The sequence below is a fragment of the Balaenoptera ricei genome, chromosome 8, assembly GCF_028023285.1.
Source record: "Balaenoptera ricei isolate mBalRic1 chromosome 8, mBalRic1.hap2, whole genome shotgun sequence".
Lineage (NCBI taxonomy): Eukaryota > Metazoa > Chordata > Mammalia > Artiodactyla > Balaenopteridae > Balaenoptera > Balaenoptera ricei.
Genome location: NC_082646.1, coordinates 67,404,824 through 67,420,516, shown reverse-complemented (window position 1 = coordinate 67,420,516; position 15,693 = coordinate 67,404,824). Strand labels below are relative to the sequence as shown.

Sequence of the window (15,693 nt, the reverse complement as noted above, 5' to 3'; positions counted from 1 at the left end):
TTATTTGTATTTTCCCCTTCTTGCTTTAATATTTAAACTCCTGAAAATCTTGGGCCTAAGCCCAATCATATATCTTCTGAAGGCACATATACATAGTATAGCACCTTTATACAAAAACAAACTTGAACAATCTTTTCTCTTTTGCTTTATTATTACATTAAATATGATAAATGTCTTTTCAGTATTTGAAGATACTTCTTTTCTTCTGTATAAAACCTACCCTTCCTATAAGATACCTTAAACCAGATGATCTTGTGTGGCACATAATAGGCTGGGGAACTAGAATGAAGACTGGCAGGCTGGGACAGTTCCTTCACTCCGGGAAAGGATTGTTTCTCAGGAATGAATTGCCGTGCAACAAAATTAATGAATGCGATTCTAGAGTCGTGGCACTTTCTCTCACTGCATTCCTGGACATTGTCCTCTCCAGACACATTTCTCCGGCAGAGGCTGGTGAAATGAGCAGCAGAGACTCTAGAAATGAGCGGTTCGGGCTTCCCTGGTGGCGCAGTGGTTAAGAATCCGCCTGCCAATGCAGGGGACACGGGTTCGAGCCCTGGTCTGGGAAGATCCCACATGCCGCGGAGCAACTAAGCCCGTGAGCCACAACTACTGAGCCTGAGCTCTAGAGCCCACGAGCCACAACTACTGAGCCCACACACCACAACTACTGAAGCCCGCGCGCCTAGAGCCTGTGCTCCGCAACAAGAGAAGCCACCACAGTGAGAAGCCCGCATGCAGCAATGAAGACCCAATGCAGCCAAAAATAAATAAATAGATTTATTTTAAAAAAAGGAATGAGCTGAAAGGTGCTGTTGCTTAGTCTGTACCCTGTCTTCCTATAGTTGGTGAGCAGACTGTTGTGCGAAGTTTTCCCATTGCCTCCATCACCAAGGAGAAGAAGATCGCAATGCAGAACCAGCTACAACAGAACATGCAAGAAGGATTGCAGATCACATCAGCATCTTTTCAGGTATTAAGAAAGGGAGCCATTCATCTGCTGTTTAAAAGTTTTCTACAAATGATGTCATGGCCACTTTCTTTTGATCATATGGTCAGGAGTTAGAGGATGAGGAGAATCAGAGGGTCTGAGAGGGTAATCTTTGATTGAGTCAACTCTTGAATGGTATTGGATTTAATCCTCCATTTCCTGAGCCCTGCGGTCAACTCAGTGTAATAACAGATTATCTGTCGATATTCAGTGATCTTAGAAATTCAGACACACACAGTTGACTCTTATTCTGTGCCAAGTCATACCTCAGTTTGTGTTTGATAAAGCCTTTAGACAGAAAGCATCTCTTGGGATCTATTTCAGAAGGCAGTGCCCTGTGGCTCTTCTGTGGAAGAGGTAGAGCTCTGAGAATTATAGCTAAGTCTAAGGTTCTAACTAAGTAACCCCTGATGAAGCAAAGGTTTTTTCAGGGAGCTCTGAACGTATCAGAACTTGTGAAATTATTGATGCAAAGCAGACACTTGGAAGAGTGATCTTTTCTTAGTTTTCCTTTTTTTATAATTCTCTGTCTGCAACATTGTGCTCTTCTCACTCTTCCTGCCTTGTCTCTGACTTCTCAGATTTGCAGGGGTTCCAGTTCTTGCCTCGTTCCTTCCAGGCAAGAAGCCCTCCCTAGTACCTCCATATGCTAATTGTGTGAAATGTAAGTCTGCTGATCTCTAGGCCCAGACCTTCACTGGTCACCTGAGAGCACTGACCTCCTAGAGATTTCTTCACTATTCCAACTGCCAAAGGACTCTAAACTAGAATGCTGCATGGGTCTACTGGCTAGGATTCTAGTCAAACTGAATTTTTTCTTCCTAGATTTATAGTATCTCTGGGTAGGAAGAGACCTTCTTAGGTCAAATTCCCTATCTAGAACCAACAGTTAATAAATGAGAAGGACATGTTTCCTGCTCCAGCCACTATAAGTTAATTTCCCTATCCCATCATAGAAAAGATAGTCTTGAATTCCCTGGCGGTCCAGTGGTTAGGACTCTGTGCTTTCACTGCCGAGGGCCTGGGTTCATTCCCTGGTGAGGAAACTAAGATCCCACAAGTCGTGCAGCTCAACCAAAAAAAAAAAGAAAGAAAGAAATGAAAAGAAATTGAGAAAAGATAGTCTTAAAGAAACTCAACTTCAAGATACACGATTTTCCTTGCTAACTAACCATCTATAACAAGTAAACCTTTCTGAGCCTTTTTTATTTTTGAAATTTTTAAATTTTATTGCATGATATCCAAGGTCCCTTCAACTTTGAAACTCTTGCCATTTAGTATTATTATTTTTTTGTTATTTCAGTAATTTGGGGGGAAGCTATCTGGAAATCCTTAATGTTTCTGATATGTTTAATTTCTTTTGTCCCTAGTTGATTAAAGTAGCATTTGATGAAGAAGTGAGTCCAGAAGTGGTAGAGATCTTTAAGAAACAGCTGATGAAGTTTCGTTATCCTCAGTCCATTTTTACCACCTTTGCTTTTGCTGCTGGACAAACTACCCCACAAATAATTTTACCCAAGCAGAAGGAAAAGAACACTTCCTTTCGGTAAGAAGACAGGTTTCTTCATTTCAGCCCTCCCATAGTTGACTGTCAGGCGAAGTGACCTATCTTTTGGGTCAATATGTGACTGTTTCTTTTGTTTGCTGTTTTGTCACACCCATTGAACCAAGCTCAGGAGTTATGGAACAGCAGCATCAATATATGTAACTATCATGTCCATTGCTCATGATGCATTTTTAGAATGTGAAATTCTGTTTTCCCTTTTTCCTGTACTGATCGCTTTCTAACTTCAGTTTTCATTAATATCCAGGCCTAGTAGACAGTTTTGCTCTGGTCTAGAGATGAGAATGTTTATTTTTTCTTTTTCTTTTTTTGTAACTTTTTATTTAGATATAATTTCAAATTTATAGAAAAGTTACAACATAGTACAAAGGATTCCTGTATACCCTTTACCCAGATTCACCAGTTGTTTGTTTTATTCCATTTTCTTTATCATTTTCTCTCTCATATATATATTTTTTCTAAACCATTTGAGTTACATATAAAATGCCCCTTTATCCTTAAATACATCAATATACATTTCCTAAGAACAAAGACATTATCTTATATAACCACAGTACAGTAATCACAACCAGGAAATTTAATTGGCATAAAACTTTTATCTAACCCAGATTCCATATTCAAATTTTGCTTATGAGCCTTTACAGCTACTTTTTTTTTCTGTCTGGTACAGGATCCAATCCAGGATCAGGCATTGCATTTACTTGTCATACTTCTTTAGTAGAAATCCTTATTTTCTGATGAAAATGTTGAGGAATTCATGTTGAAACTTTTAAATTTCAGTTATTACAAAATAACAATTGCTTTAAAATTCTCTTCAGTTAGTGATAAAATATAAGGCTTAACATTTCAGTCCATTCATCATCAAACACCTGGAATTTGGGCATCTGCTAGTACAAATTACATATTAGGGAGTACTCTGCAGACTTTGGAGAAAAGGCCTTCCTTTTGCCTGAAAGTGGGGTAGATTGGGGATTATAGGTGATTTGAAGTTGCAAACAGTATGTCATTTCTAAACTGCATAGCTAGCCACTTGTACCGTTGTTACCTGGTAAGCAAAGGAGACCACGCATAGCCAGATATGAGATGCTGAAGAAGTATGAACAGCTTTCTAGGCAATTACAGTGGTGAGCCAAGCATCTTATCTTAGCACTGTGGGGTCAAAGGGGAGCCTATGATATTCATTATCTCAGCCCTCTATGGAAGAAACAAAGCTTTGTATGGTGTTTTATGTTTAGAAACTGTCGGGGTGGGGTTGGTTATATATGTCTATAAAATCAAGCTGATTCTGTCAAGCTACAACAGAGATATAGCAATTTTAAATTTTAAAATATCTTAGAATTGTCTTGCATATATAAAACAAAAGATATAGCTCTAGCTGGAAAAAATTCAAAAATCCCATTGAGTTTAAGTTACACCTGAAGTGATTCACAATAGGCTTAATTTAGGAAATATCAGTATTCTGTGATTTCTAACAACTATGTAAAACATGCTCATAACCCTCAGATTTACACTTCAGATCACTAAAGACAAGGTCTGGTAAAACTATTTGACAATAAAAGAATCCTTACCACCTTTCATCTAATGACAAGAAAACACAAAAAGAGTTCTGTTCTTTGCAATAAAGAAGAACATAATCAAAAACAATCTTACTTGAAACCTTCATCTCAATATGATTATTCAGGAAATAGGTTCTTTATTTAATTCTTTGGATTGTAGATATCTATACCCAGAATTTCTATCAGCAAGAAAAAGTAAACCATTTAAATAAATAAAGTACTTTTAGGTCCAAATGACTTAAATCCTAGTTTCTCTTTAATTAAAGCTGATTCTCAAAAGGATACTCAAATTTCTGGTTTCTTATTTTTTCTCCTCTCAAACAGGGGAATGATTTTACTCTTTTCTATATCTCAGAAGGCTTCTAGTGTCAGAAGGCAGGACACCACACATACACATTTAAAACACTTAAGAAATAAGTAAAGGTGTTGCCAGTTATAATTGTCAAGATCTTAAAGAAAAGCTTATGAGTTAGTAGAGAGTTTAAATCAGCAGAGAAGGAGGCAGGCTGGCTTTCCACGCAGGAGGACTTCCGCAAGCATAGTCTGTGGGAACTGGTGGGGGCAGTGGCATGGATAACCAGAGTGGGTTAGGGACATGCTTGACCAAAAAGCTCAAACTGAGGAGTTTAGATGGGGAATGATAAGTAGTTTGTGTCCCACTCTAGGTTCTTGCACTTTTTGCCTAAAACAATGTCCTGATGACAGCAGTGTTTTATGGGAAATTAGTCTGCTGACATATAAAAAGTGATCTAAAGAAAGAGAGGCTTAATGAAGGTCTGGACAATGCTAGTGGCTGTGGGAATAGAGAAGAAGCAAGTTGAGCAACGTAGGTATCAAAAAATATAAGTGGCATCTTCATATTAAATTGACATTCTCTTTGGTTTTATGACTTGTAGCACCTTCTCAAAAACAATTGTGAAAGGTGCCAAAAGGGCAGGGAAAATGACAATTGGGCGGCAGTATTTATTGAAGAGGAGGACAGGGACAATTGTGGAAGAGAGAGTGAACCGTCCTGGATGGAATGAAGAGGATGACATATCTGGTATGTGAGAACTTGTTTTTCCTTCATGAATGAACTTTATATCTTTCTTCTTACATGAGTAAGAACAAGAGACTAAGACATAGTTGCACTTAAACCTGACTCACAAAAACCTAGATCTATCTAATAAGATGGGAGGCACTTACCAGCTTCTCAGAACTGGAAAAAAAAATTTTTTATTTTCCCAATATTCCATTGTTCAGATAAGATTTTGTTAAGTTATATTCCTCCTCTACCAAATCCATAGAGCTGATTGGCCACTGTTATGTGGGTCTCATTAAAGGGAGAAAGAAAGAAACCCCACTGCATAGAAAATTTAGGTATAAAGTAGTCCCCCATACCTTATTGTTATGGAATAAGAATAAGGAAATAAGGGCATTAAATATTCAAAGTTGAAGATTTGAGGTTTTGGTAAGAACATTGTGGGTGCTCTTAATCAAAATGGGAGGCCTAAGATGAAGGCATTCTTAGATGATAAGAAAAAAGTGCCTGCTAAATATTTAAAAGAGCAGAATCTGGGAAGCTGAGATAACTCTCAGTCAGGAAAATAAAGGCAGAAAACTAGCAGCAAAAGTTTTCTGTTCCTTAACCTAGTGTCAAGTATGCTTATGGAATTAACACTAGAGAGAATCTGATCTAGTAGAGGGGATGCCATTGTACCCTTTTCTTTCTCAGGCTCTTAGACTCAATCAGTGATTATACAACTGCTACTTTTACTCCTACTAATAACAACAAGAACATTTTAAAGAAAGAAACCTCATCTTTAGAGAGATCACTGGCTAAAGGTCTCCATTTCAGTATGTGTATCTACGGGCTTGCCTCGGGGGGCAGTGAAAAGACCATTTATTGGAACCCTGGCTTCTCACAGTCACATGGAAAGCCATACAAAAACTACTGCTACCCATCACTATTGACTTCTAATTCGAAGATTTTATGGTTTCACAGAACAAAAACTTATTTATGATAGTTATTCCACCAAAATACCAAATTATACAATGCTCTTTGCTCCTCTGAAGATAAGAGGCCAACACAAATAAAACTGATACCTAATGATATATTTGCATTGTGAAGTTCACAAACTAAAGCACAAAGTCTTATATTTATAGAGATAAGCTAGGGGTTTTTTTTTCCTTTTAATGGAAGAGAGCCATATCATTCCCTTTGACTTTAGAACTTTGAGTACATTTCCAAAAACTTTGAAAGCTTAATTTGACTTCTCTCACTTTAAAAATAAACAGGGAAGTAAGTAAAGATAGTTTTTAACATGGAAATTTTTTTTTTTTTTTTTTTAGTTAGAACATGCAGTACCAATTAGGAATGTTGTTTTTTTTAAAATCTTCCCTAAAATACTTCGTTATTGGGTAAATTCTTCCAACATCTAAAATCTTAAAGGACTCTGTAACCTGCGATTGCAAAATTGTGAGGGAGTTTCCCATATATACCACATCCTCTGACAAAATATAACTTCCACCAAATACAACTCCTTCATACCTAAGAAAGGTCATTTCCCACTAGTGAACTTCTGCTTAATCTAAAAATTTCTAATAAAAATGTATGCTCTTTGAAGTTAACTGAAACCTGGAATGATGAGTTTGTGTAGTGATCATGTTAGAGATCAGTTTTACTGACAGGTTAGTCTCTCACAAAATATGAGTGTTTATTCTATAGAGTCCTAAACAGAAATCACTCCAAGTGGACATTAATAAGCAAGCCTGACTGAAACAGAAAAATATGGGTAATGAATTCAAAATTATATTGTTTTTAGAACTTTTGAGTTAATTTCCCTGACATTTTGAGTTAGTTGAGTTCCTGATATTTTATTTCCTGACTGTTACAGTTTTAATTTATGTTTAAGCATAATGATTCCTCAGAGAAGTTACATGATATAATTTTGGTATACATAGCACCTCTAGCCCTATTATAAACCTCTCTTGGTTAAGCATCCTCTTCAAAAGGAAGTTTTTAATCCTCTACTTTGAGCTATATCATTTCTTCAAAACCTGTTTCTGCCATCACAGTTTCAGATGATAGTGAACTCCCCACAAGTACCACCCTGAAGGCTTCGGAGAAATCTACAATGGAACAGTTAGTGGAAAAAGCTTGTTTCAGAGACTATCAGCGTTTAGGTTTGGGAACCATAAGTAGCAGCTCTTCTCGCTCAAAACCAGAGTACTTTCGAATCACTGCCTCCAACAGGATGTATTCACTCTGCCGGAGGTAAGTCTGTTGGTGGTGTCCAAAAAGAGACCTTTCCTTCCTTCCATGTGAGTCTTGAATGGGCTATTTGCATCCATAGCACAGAGAGAAAGAGAGATGCTAGAAAACAGGAGCAAGGTGTCCAGGGGTTTGCGGGTTTAAGGGACACTTTTTATGCAGCATGTGCAAGCGTCTCACTGACATTCTCAGAAGTACAGTTATATCACTGAACAGTGCCTATTTTAGATCAGAAAGTGAATGGTAAAAGTTTTTGTCCGCTTTATGAATTTCCCATATTTGTCTTTCTCTTCCCATTTGCCTCTCTTCTAACATGTCTGAGATAGCTTGAGTAAGAAGAGAGTTTGCCCAGGCAGAGAGGAGAGATGAAAATCTGCTATAGGTCAGGGGTCTGCAAACTTTTTCTTTAAAGGGCCAAATAGTACATATTTTCAGTTTTGCAGGGTATATGTTCTCTCATTGCAACTACTCAACTCTGCCACTGAAGCAGCCATAGACGGTACATAAATAAATGGGCGAGGCCAGTTTGGGCCCACAGGCTGTAATTTGCTAACCCAAGTGTAGGTAGGGTTTCCTTATGCTGTCTAATTAGAATTTTTTCAAGAGATATTACTTAAAGAATGTAAATGAACACATTTTCTTTTTTCTGTTCTTTTGTCTAGTGCCGTTTTATATATCTGTTAAGCCCTATTCCATGCTTTATATCTTTTAAAACTACATTTCTACCATCCACAAGTTTAATCATTTTCATTTCCAGGTAAATTCTATTCTTTGCATTTACAAATTCCTGGTTTGATTAAATACAATAATGCTGTGAAAGTACTTTGTAAGTTGTAAGCCTTGTACATATTTTAGAAAGTTGTCTTAATGTTACTATTAGTTTCAACTCTACTGTTCTCAAAGAACTATAGATATCTCATTTTAAATGACAATTTAAATGTACAAATACCAATGTGAAACTTGAGAAACAAATTGGGAATATAGTGTGAGATTTGTGACAAATAAAATTTTTGCATTAGGTACTGAAAGGCTGTGATTTTGTTGAGTATGCAGTAATTTTCCTGATACTCTATCGTTCTAACTAAATTCTCTTTGTATATAAGTGTAAGCGAAGGTGTAAGGTGTGATGTCCTACTATTTGAGAAGCTTGCTATCAAAATCATACCTGACAGTGAGAAAACAGACATTATTTATCATTTCAATCTGTCAGAAACAAAATAAAATCTTAATAGACCACTTATTAGAACACTTATTATAAAGAACTTATGGTGATATTAAATAACATAAATCCCTCAAGCTAGTAGAAGGAAGGAAATGGAATAATAAAAAATAATCCAAAAGAAGGCAAGAAAGGAGAGAAAAGGAAGCATGGAACAGATGGGACAAATAGAAAGCAAAGAGTAAGATGGTAAATTTAAATTCAAATATATCAGTAATTATGTTACTTATAAATTGATAAATGCTCCAATTAAAAGAAAAAGATAATCAGAATTTTTTTAAGCTTTATGCTGCTTTTAAGGGCTTTATCTAATGTACAAGATTACAAAAAGGTTGAAAGTGAACAGAAAACTACAAACATGCAAAGTGGGGCTTCCCTGGTGGCGCAGTGGTTGAGAATCTGCCTGCTAATGCAGGGGACACGGGTTCGAGCCCTGGTCTGGGAAGATCCCACATGCCACGGAGCAGCTGGACCCGTGAGCCACAACTACTGAGCCTGCGCGTCTGGAGCCTGTGCCCCGCAACGGGAGGGGCCGCGATAGTGAAAAGGCCCGCGCACCGCAATGAAGAGCGGTCCCCGCACCGCGATGAAGAGTGGCCCCCGCTTGCCGCAACTAGAGAAAGCCCTCGCACGAACCGAAGACCCAAACACAAACAAAAATAAATAAATAAATAATAAAGTAGCTATTAAAAAAAAAAAAAAAAATCATCCCCTCGAAAAATAGTCTTTAAAAAAAAAAAAAAAAAAAAAAAAAACATGCAAAGTGAACATGCAAAACTACCTTTAAAAAAACCTATTGTCACTATATAAATATTAAAGTAGATTTTTAAAGTAAAACTTTACTAGCAATAAAAAAGAATGGTTCATAATGACAAAAGTTTCATTTCATGCAGAATTTATTATGAACAAGTGTAGTTTATTACAAGAATACAGAACTGGCTTGACAATTGAAAATTAATCGGCGTAGTTCACCACATTAAAAGAATTACGAAGTGTTTTAAGTTCATTGTATACAGAAAAGCATTTTATAAAGTGTAATATATATTTATGAATTTTTACAAAAGAACCCTAAGCAAATTGGAAATACAGGGGAAGCTCCTTAATCTCGTAAGTGTCTAAAAAAAATCCTACAGCAAAAATTACTTAAGGGTAAACTATTGAAAATTTGTACTCTGAGATCAGGAAAAGAATGCCCACTATCACCACTTCCAGTCAGTGTTGTAGTAGAGGTCTTAGGAAGTACAAAAAGACTAGAAAAATAGATAATAAAAGTCAGAAAGATTGAAAAGAAAGAAATAAAACTGTATTATTCACAGATGATCTGATTATACACATAGAAAATCTGAAGGAATCAACAGATAAACTTGTTATATTAATAAGTGAATTTAATAAGGTCACTGGTACAAGGTCATTATACAAAAATTAGTCATATATGTACCAAAAACAAATAATTAAAATATGAAATTTTAAATGATATTATTTTGGTACTACTGATACTACTTAAAGTAGCACTAAAAAACATTAAATACTTAGGAATAAATCTAATACAAGATGTGTAAGACCTCTACATGGAACAGTCAAAACAATATTAAGAATCATTAAAGATACAAATAAATAGATATTTAATGTTCTTGGACTAGAATATTCAATACTCTAAAACTGTGATTTCTCCAGACATTGATCTATAGATTCAATGCAGTCCCAATCAAAATCCCAGCAAAATGTTTACAGAAATTGAAAAGATGATTCTAAGAGTTACACTAAAATGCAAAAGGCTAGAAGTAGTCAGGATAGTCTTATAGAATAACACTGCAGGATATCAGGACTTTTTATAAAGCTACAGTAATTAAGGCAGTATGGGATGTACACAGGAATAGACAAACAGACCTCTGGAGCAAAATAGGGAATATAGAAATAGCTCAACACTGGGTTTAAGATAAAGATAGCACTTAAGAGCAGTGGATAAAAGATGTTTTTTTCAATATATGGTGCTGGATATCCATACAAGAAAAAAATTAATTTTGACCTCTACCTTACACTGCATAGACAAAAATCAATTCCCATTGATCTGTAGATCTACCCGTAAAAGGTTAAAATAATTAAAAGCTTCCAGAAGACAGGAGAATATCTTCATGACCTTGAAGTAGGGAAAGATTTAAGACAGGAAAAACACTATCCAGAAAGTAAAAAATTAATAAATTAAGAAGTCTTATATATCAGAAGAGATCATTAAGAGAGTAAAAAGGCAATAACTAATGACAGAGGATATCCTCTTTTGTGAGGATATCCTGGTGGGCAATAAATATCTGAAAAGATGCTTGTATGGCTGTTAGCATAACTGATGCCATCTTGGGCCCTTACAGTTTCTCCTGTCTTTCGCTGATCCTACCAAGCACGGTACTATGCAGTGAATCACTTCTCTGTCATCAAGAACTTTGTAGTTAATAGATATTGTTTAATGATCATTAGGACCAGGTAGCCTTTATGCTCTGTTAGTCCCCAAACAATGATGAAAACCTTCCCTTAAGTATTCCCAGTACCCATGAGACTAGTTACCTATTCATATCTCTTAACTTGAGAATGCACATCCTGTTTCCAAGCACCTACCCCCATACCCTAGGTTAATTATAAAATTGTCCCAGTGGCCCCTCCGTGGCTTGGAGTGCAGTTGAGAATGTTTCCTGATCATTATTCGCCCGATCTAGATCCCACCCTATGAGTTAGTTACCCTGTAATAAACTGATCCATTAATTATATGGAGCTGCCTGTCTGATTTTTTAGTCTCAAGATGCCTTCTCAGTTTGTTGGGTACTTTTGGTTCCCTCCATCCTCCAACAGTGCTCAACCTATTAGTCTTCAGATAAATACAAATTAAAGTCCCAGTGAGACTACTTTATACCTGCAAAAATGGCTAAAATTTAAAAGACCAACAATACAAAATGCTAGTAAAAATGTTGAGCAAGTAGAACTCTTTATTGCTGGTGTGACTGTAAATTGGTTAAACAGCTTTAGAAAGCTGTCTGGCAGCATCTACTAAACTTCTAGACATGTATTGAACAGTGCACAATCTGTCATGTATCTGTTGGAAATTCTACTCCATCTAGGAATGCATATGTTCTCCCAAAAGACAACTGCAAGAATGTTCATGGCAACATGTTTCTTACATAGTCAAAAACTAGAAACTACTCAAAATCAACAATAGAAGAATAGATAAATAGTATAAGCACATAGTGGGATACTATACAGCAATGAAAATGAACAGACTACAGTTATATGCAAAGGCATGGATGGGTCTCATAAACATACTGTTGAGCAAAAGAAGCCAGACACAAAAAAATAAATTCTATTCGTTCCTTTTTTGTTCAAAAAACAGGCAAAACTCATCCATGTTGTTAGCAGTCAAGGATAGTGATAATCTTTGAGGAGGAAGAGGGAGAAATAGTGATTGGGAGGTGACACAAGGGGATGCTGGTTCATTTCTTGACCTAGGTGCTAGTGATATGGATTTCTAAAAAGAAATAGAGGGCCCTAAATAATGGAACTGCTTTTCAAGTCTTCATGAATGATTATGTCTACAGCTAGGTCTCATTATCAGTTTGTGGTATTAGAAAAATACAACCCGTAACTTCCTGAAGCACGGAAGTACTAGGTTTTCAGAATACTTCCAAGGTATCTCTGGTTAAGTATTAATGTCACTGATTTGTGCACGGAAAATGGTTAACATGTTAAATTTCATGTTAGGTATATTTTACCACAATAAAAAAAGTCACACAAAAAAAAGACATGGGATTAGAGGTTAGGAGGTTATTAATATGAAATCTCTTTAGTCTAATATTTCTAAATAAACTAAAGGAAAGGAATGCTCTGAAATCTGCCTGTCTTCTTGTACTTAGTAATCTTTAAAAACAAGGTCTCTTGTCTGTTTTTCATTTTCCCAGCATCATATCCTGTAACTTTATGAGCTAATCTTTTTTTTTAAATTATCAACATGTAGTGTTAATAAAATATTTAAACGCACTTGACACTTGAACGAATTGTTTTCATACCAAAGATCATTTGGTTTTGATTTTTAATCCTTTCACCATCTCTGGCAGTCTAAATATTAGTGTACTCTATTCTCTGTTATCATTTCAGCAATCCAATGAGTTGACAGTTTGATTTGTCATTCTCATAAAGTTGACACTAATACATTAATCTTGGGACTTCCCTGGTGGCGCAGTGGTTAAGAATCCGCCTGCCAGTGCAGGAGACAGGGGTTCGATCCCTGGTCCGGGAAGATCCCACGTGCCGCAGAGCAACTTAAGCCCATGAGCCACCACTACTGAAGCCTGTGCGTCTAGAGTCCATGCTCTGCAACGAGAGAAGCCACTGCAATGAGAATCCCGCACACAGCAACGAAGACCCACCGCAGCCATAAATAAATTAATTAATTTTAAAAAATACATTAATCTTGCAATCTTTATTTCAAGTCGTGTATAAGGCAAGGGAAATCATGTTTAACAGAAGCCTTTTTAATAATTCTATGTAACGTTTTCATTTTCTAAGCTTGTTCCTCAGCAAAAGGCTGCAGTATCACCGAAGGAGGCTTATTAAAAAATAATAATAATAATACAGATTAGTGGATGAGTTAGCTGTCTTCACCATCTAGGCCTTTTCTTCTCAACCCCTAAAGAACTGAGTTGAAACTTAGTTTCGTGTTTGAAATATATGTCTTACCACTCCACCAATATGTTTGAGTCTTAGAAAATTACTATGATATTATGATATTCATGTTCTTATATTCCCTTTCTCTCCATTTCTTTCTTCTTCTCCTCTCCCCACCCCTCCTCGCCCACCCAAATTATTCTCTTTCTCCCTTCCATGTCCCTAAAGCTATCCTGGCCTTTTAGTTGTACCTCAAGCTGTACAGGACAGTAGTTTACCAAGAGTAGCCCGCTGCTATCGACACAATCGCCTGCCTGTTGTATGTTGGAAGAACTCAAGAAGCAGTACCCTGCTTCTCCGATCTGGAGGATTCCATGGGAAGGGAGTAGTTGGCCTTTTTAAATCTCAGAACTCCCCTCAGGCAGGTAAGCAGCTCTCTTACAGCAGTATTCTGATCCTTCCACTTCAGAGTATTCCAAAAAATGAAGGAAGTAAAATCTGGGAATGCCAGTTGTGCCCTTTCATCAAGCCTCTCACACATAGCCTTTTCCACTGTGTTATATACATGTACAGCTTAAGAACTAGACTTGACAATGTGGTGCTCCACCTTGAATTTGCCATCTTGCTTAATATGTCTGTTTATATTTGGATTTTAATAGAAATTAACATAATGAAGTCTTTGGTTCTAGGCTGTTTTCACTTCACAAACCAGAGTATCCACAGATGGAAACAGATTACATATACTAATCATTTTCTTTTCTTTTGGGAAGCATTCAAACATATTTAACAGCTGCAGAAGCAAATAGGAATTCTGTCCCATGTGGTATAAGATATCCTATCTCATTCCTACAAGTCACACACACACACACACACACACACACACACAAATAAGAGGGCAAACTAATGACCAAAATGCTTCTTTAGGAGCTCTCAAGCAGAGAGGTTTTCAGGAAGCCAGAGGCTGGCCAACTTAAGAAAAAAGATATACTAAGTGCACTGCCCCTTTTTCTGAGGATATTTTTGAGCACCATGTCTGAGGTCTGAAGTCAGTCAGGAGCTATATTTTGCTAACCTTTCTCATAACTTCTAGCTTAAAGTAGATGCTCAATAAAATTAAACAAGGACCGCTAAGATATCATATCCAGTTTAGGGATGGCTGCTGCATTCTTTCCTCTTTGGAAATGAACTCACTCAAGTTCAGTGGTTCAGTAGGTAGAACCATGTGCTTTTTGATATCTCTTCTTTATTCTCATCCATTCCTTCCTGAAAGTTAAAAGTTGGCCAGTATGTCTTTGATCATTCAGTTGACTGAGGGCATGACACACACCACACTATATTATTATTGTTGTTGTTGTTATTGTTATTATTTCACATGGCATTTTTGTGTAATTGAAGGCAGTTGGCTTTTAACTTTTTCTGCCCAGAGGAATCCTCCCAAGCCACATAATGGGTATAATAGAACACAGCATATGTAGGTTACATAAAGTGAGAGAATCATTTCAGCATTAATGCATTAATGAGCATATCACTAAGCATTAATGAGCATATCACTGAACTTTTAGTTAGAAAAATTGAAATTGTTTTATTCCACTGGTTTCTTATTTTTCAATATAAATTTACTATATTTCACATTTTTGAGCTCACATTTGCTAACATTTTAATATCTTTGAAATTGGAATGCAACTTACAATTCATGTGATCAGAAATAATTGTGTCATGGTTTAAATGGCAGAGTTTTTTATTCTTAGTACATAAAATTGTGGTGCATCTTATAATTGATGACATTTTAGAGTTTATAAAATATGATGGCACCTTAAAGTTGATAAAATACAATAATATAGTAATGCTAATTATTTATTTCCTATTCACCTTGTAAGAAAATTTGTTAATATCTATTGTCCTTCCAGTGAATCCCTCCCGATGCCACTTTAAAGTGCCTGGGCCAATTTCAGTGATTCTGTTTTACTCCACACAAGCCAGGCTCAGACTCCCTCCAACCCAGAATTGCTCTGACAGTTGTTTCCATCTGTGCATACTTTTTGATCCTCTTTCAGAAGGACCAGGGAATTGAGCAGCAGCTGCTCTTGTCTTCTCATCTTCCTCCTCTCTTCCCACAACAACCCTCTACAAGTTCCTGTCCCCTAGGCCTGTGTAACAGAATTGGAATAAGATTACTGGTACTGGGATATTCTCACCTCTGCCCATTCTGGGATGCTGAGGGAAACTGCTCCATCCTCTGCTCCCAAACAGTGGCATGCACAGAGTGGTTGGGGGAGATCATCAAGGACATGTTGTCTTTTATGAATCTTTATTTTGAGTTGATTGGTTGGTGAGAAACTGCACCTGTGCTTGGAAGGATGGGTGTATGCTGGTTTTCCAGACCTGGGCTCTTTCTGGGAGGAGGATGAGGCAATCAAGCAGTAGGTGTGGTGAAACCAATATCATAGGAGGATTAGCCATTTAATA

At 36.7% G+C, this 15,693-nt stretch overlaps 1 protein-coding gene across 5 annotated transcripts in view; it reads left to right on the top strand.

Annotated features, from left to right (window-relative positions):
• Positions 1-15,693, top strand: part of SBF2 (SET binding factor 2) — a 470,059-nt gene that overhangs the window by 404,094 nt on the left and 50,272 nt on the right. For all 5 annotated transcript variants that reach the window (XM_059931110.1, XM_059931111.1, XM_059931112.1 and 2 more), the window contains exons 23-27: positions 846-973; positions 2,362-2,537; positions 5,008-5,153; positions 7,169-7,367; positions 13,456-13,652. In XM_059931110.1, the coding sequence (XP_059787093.1) occupies positions 846-973; positions 2,362-2,537; positions 5,008-5,153; positions 7,169-7,367; positions 13,456-13,652 (846 nt within the window). The remainder of the gene's footprint in view (positions 1-845; positions 974-2,361; positions 2,538-5,007; positions 5,154-7,168; positions 7,368-13,455; positions 13,653-15,693) is intronic.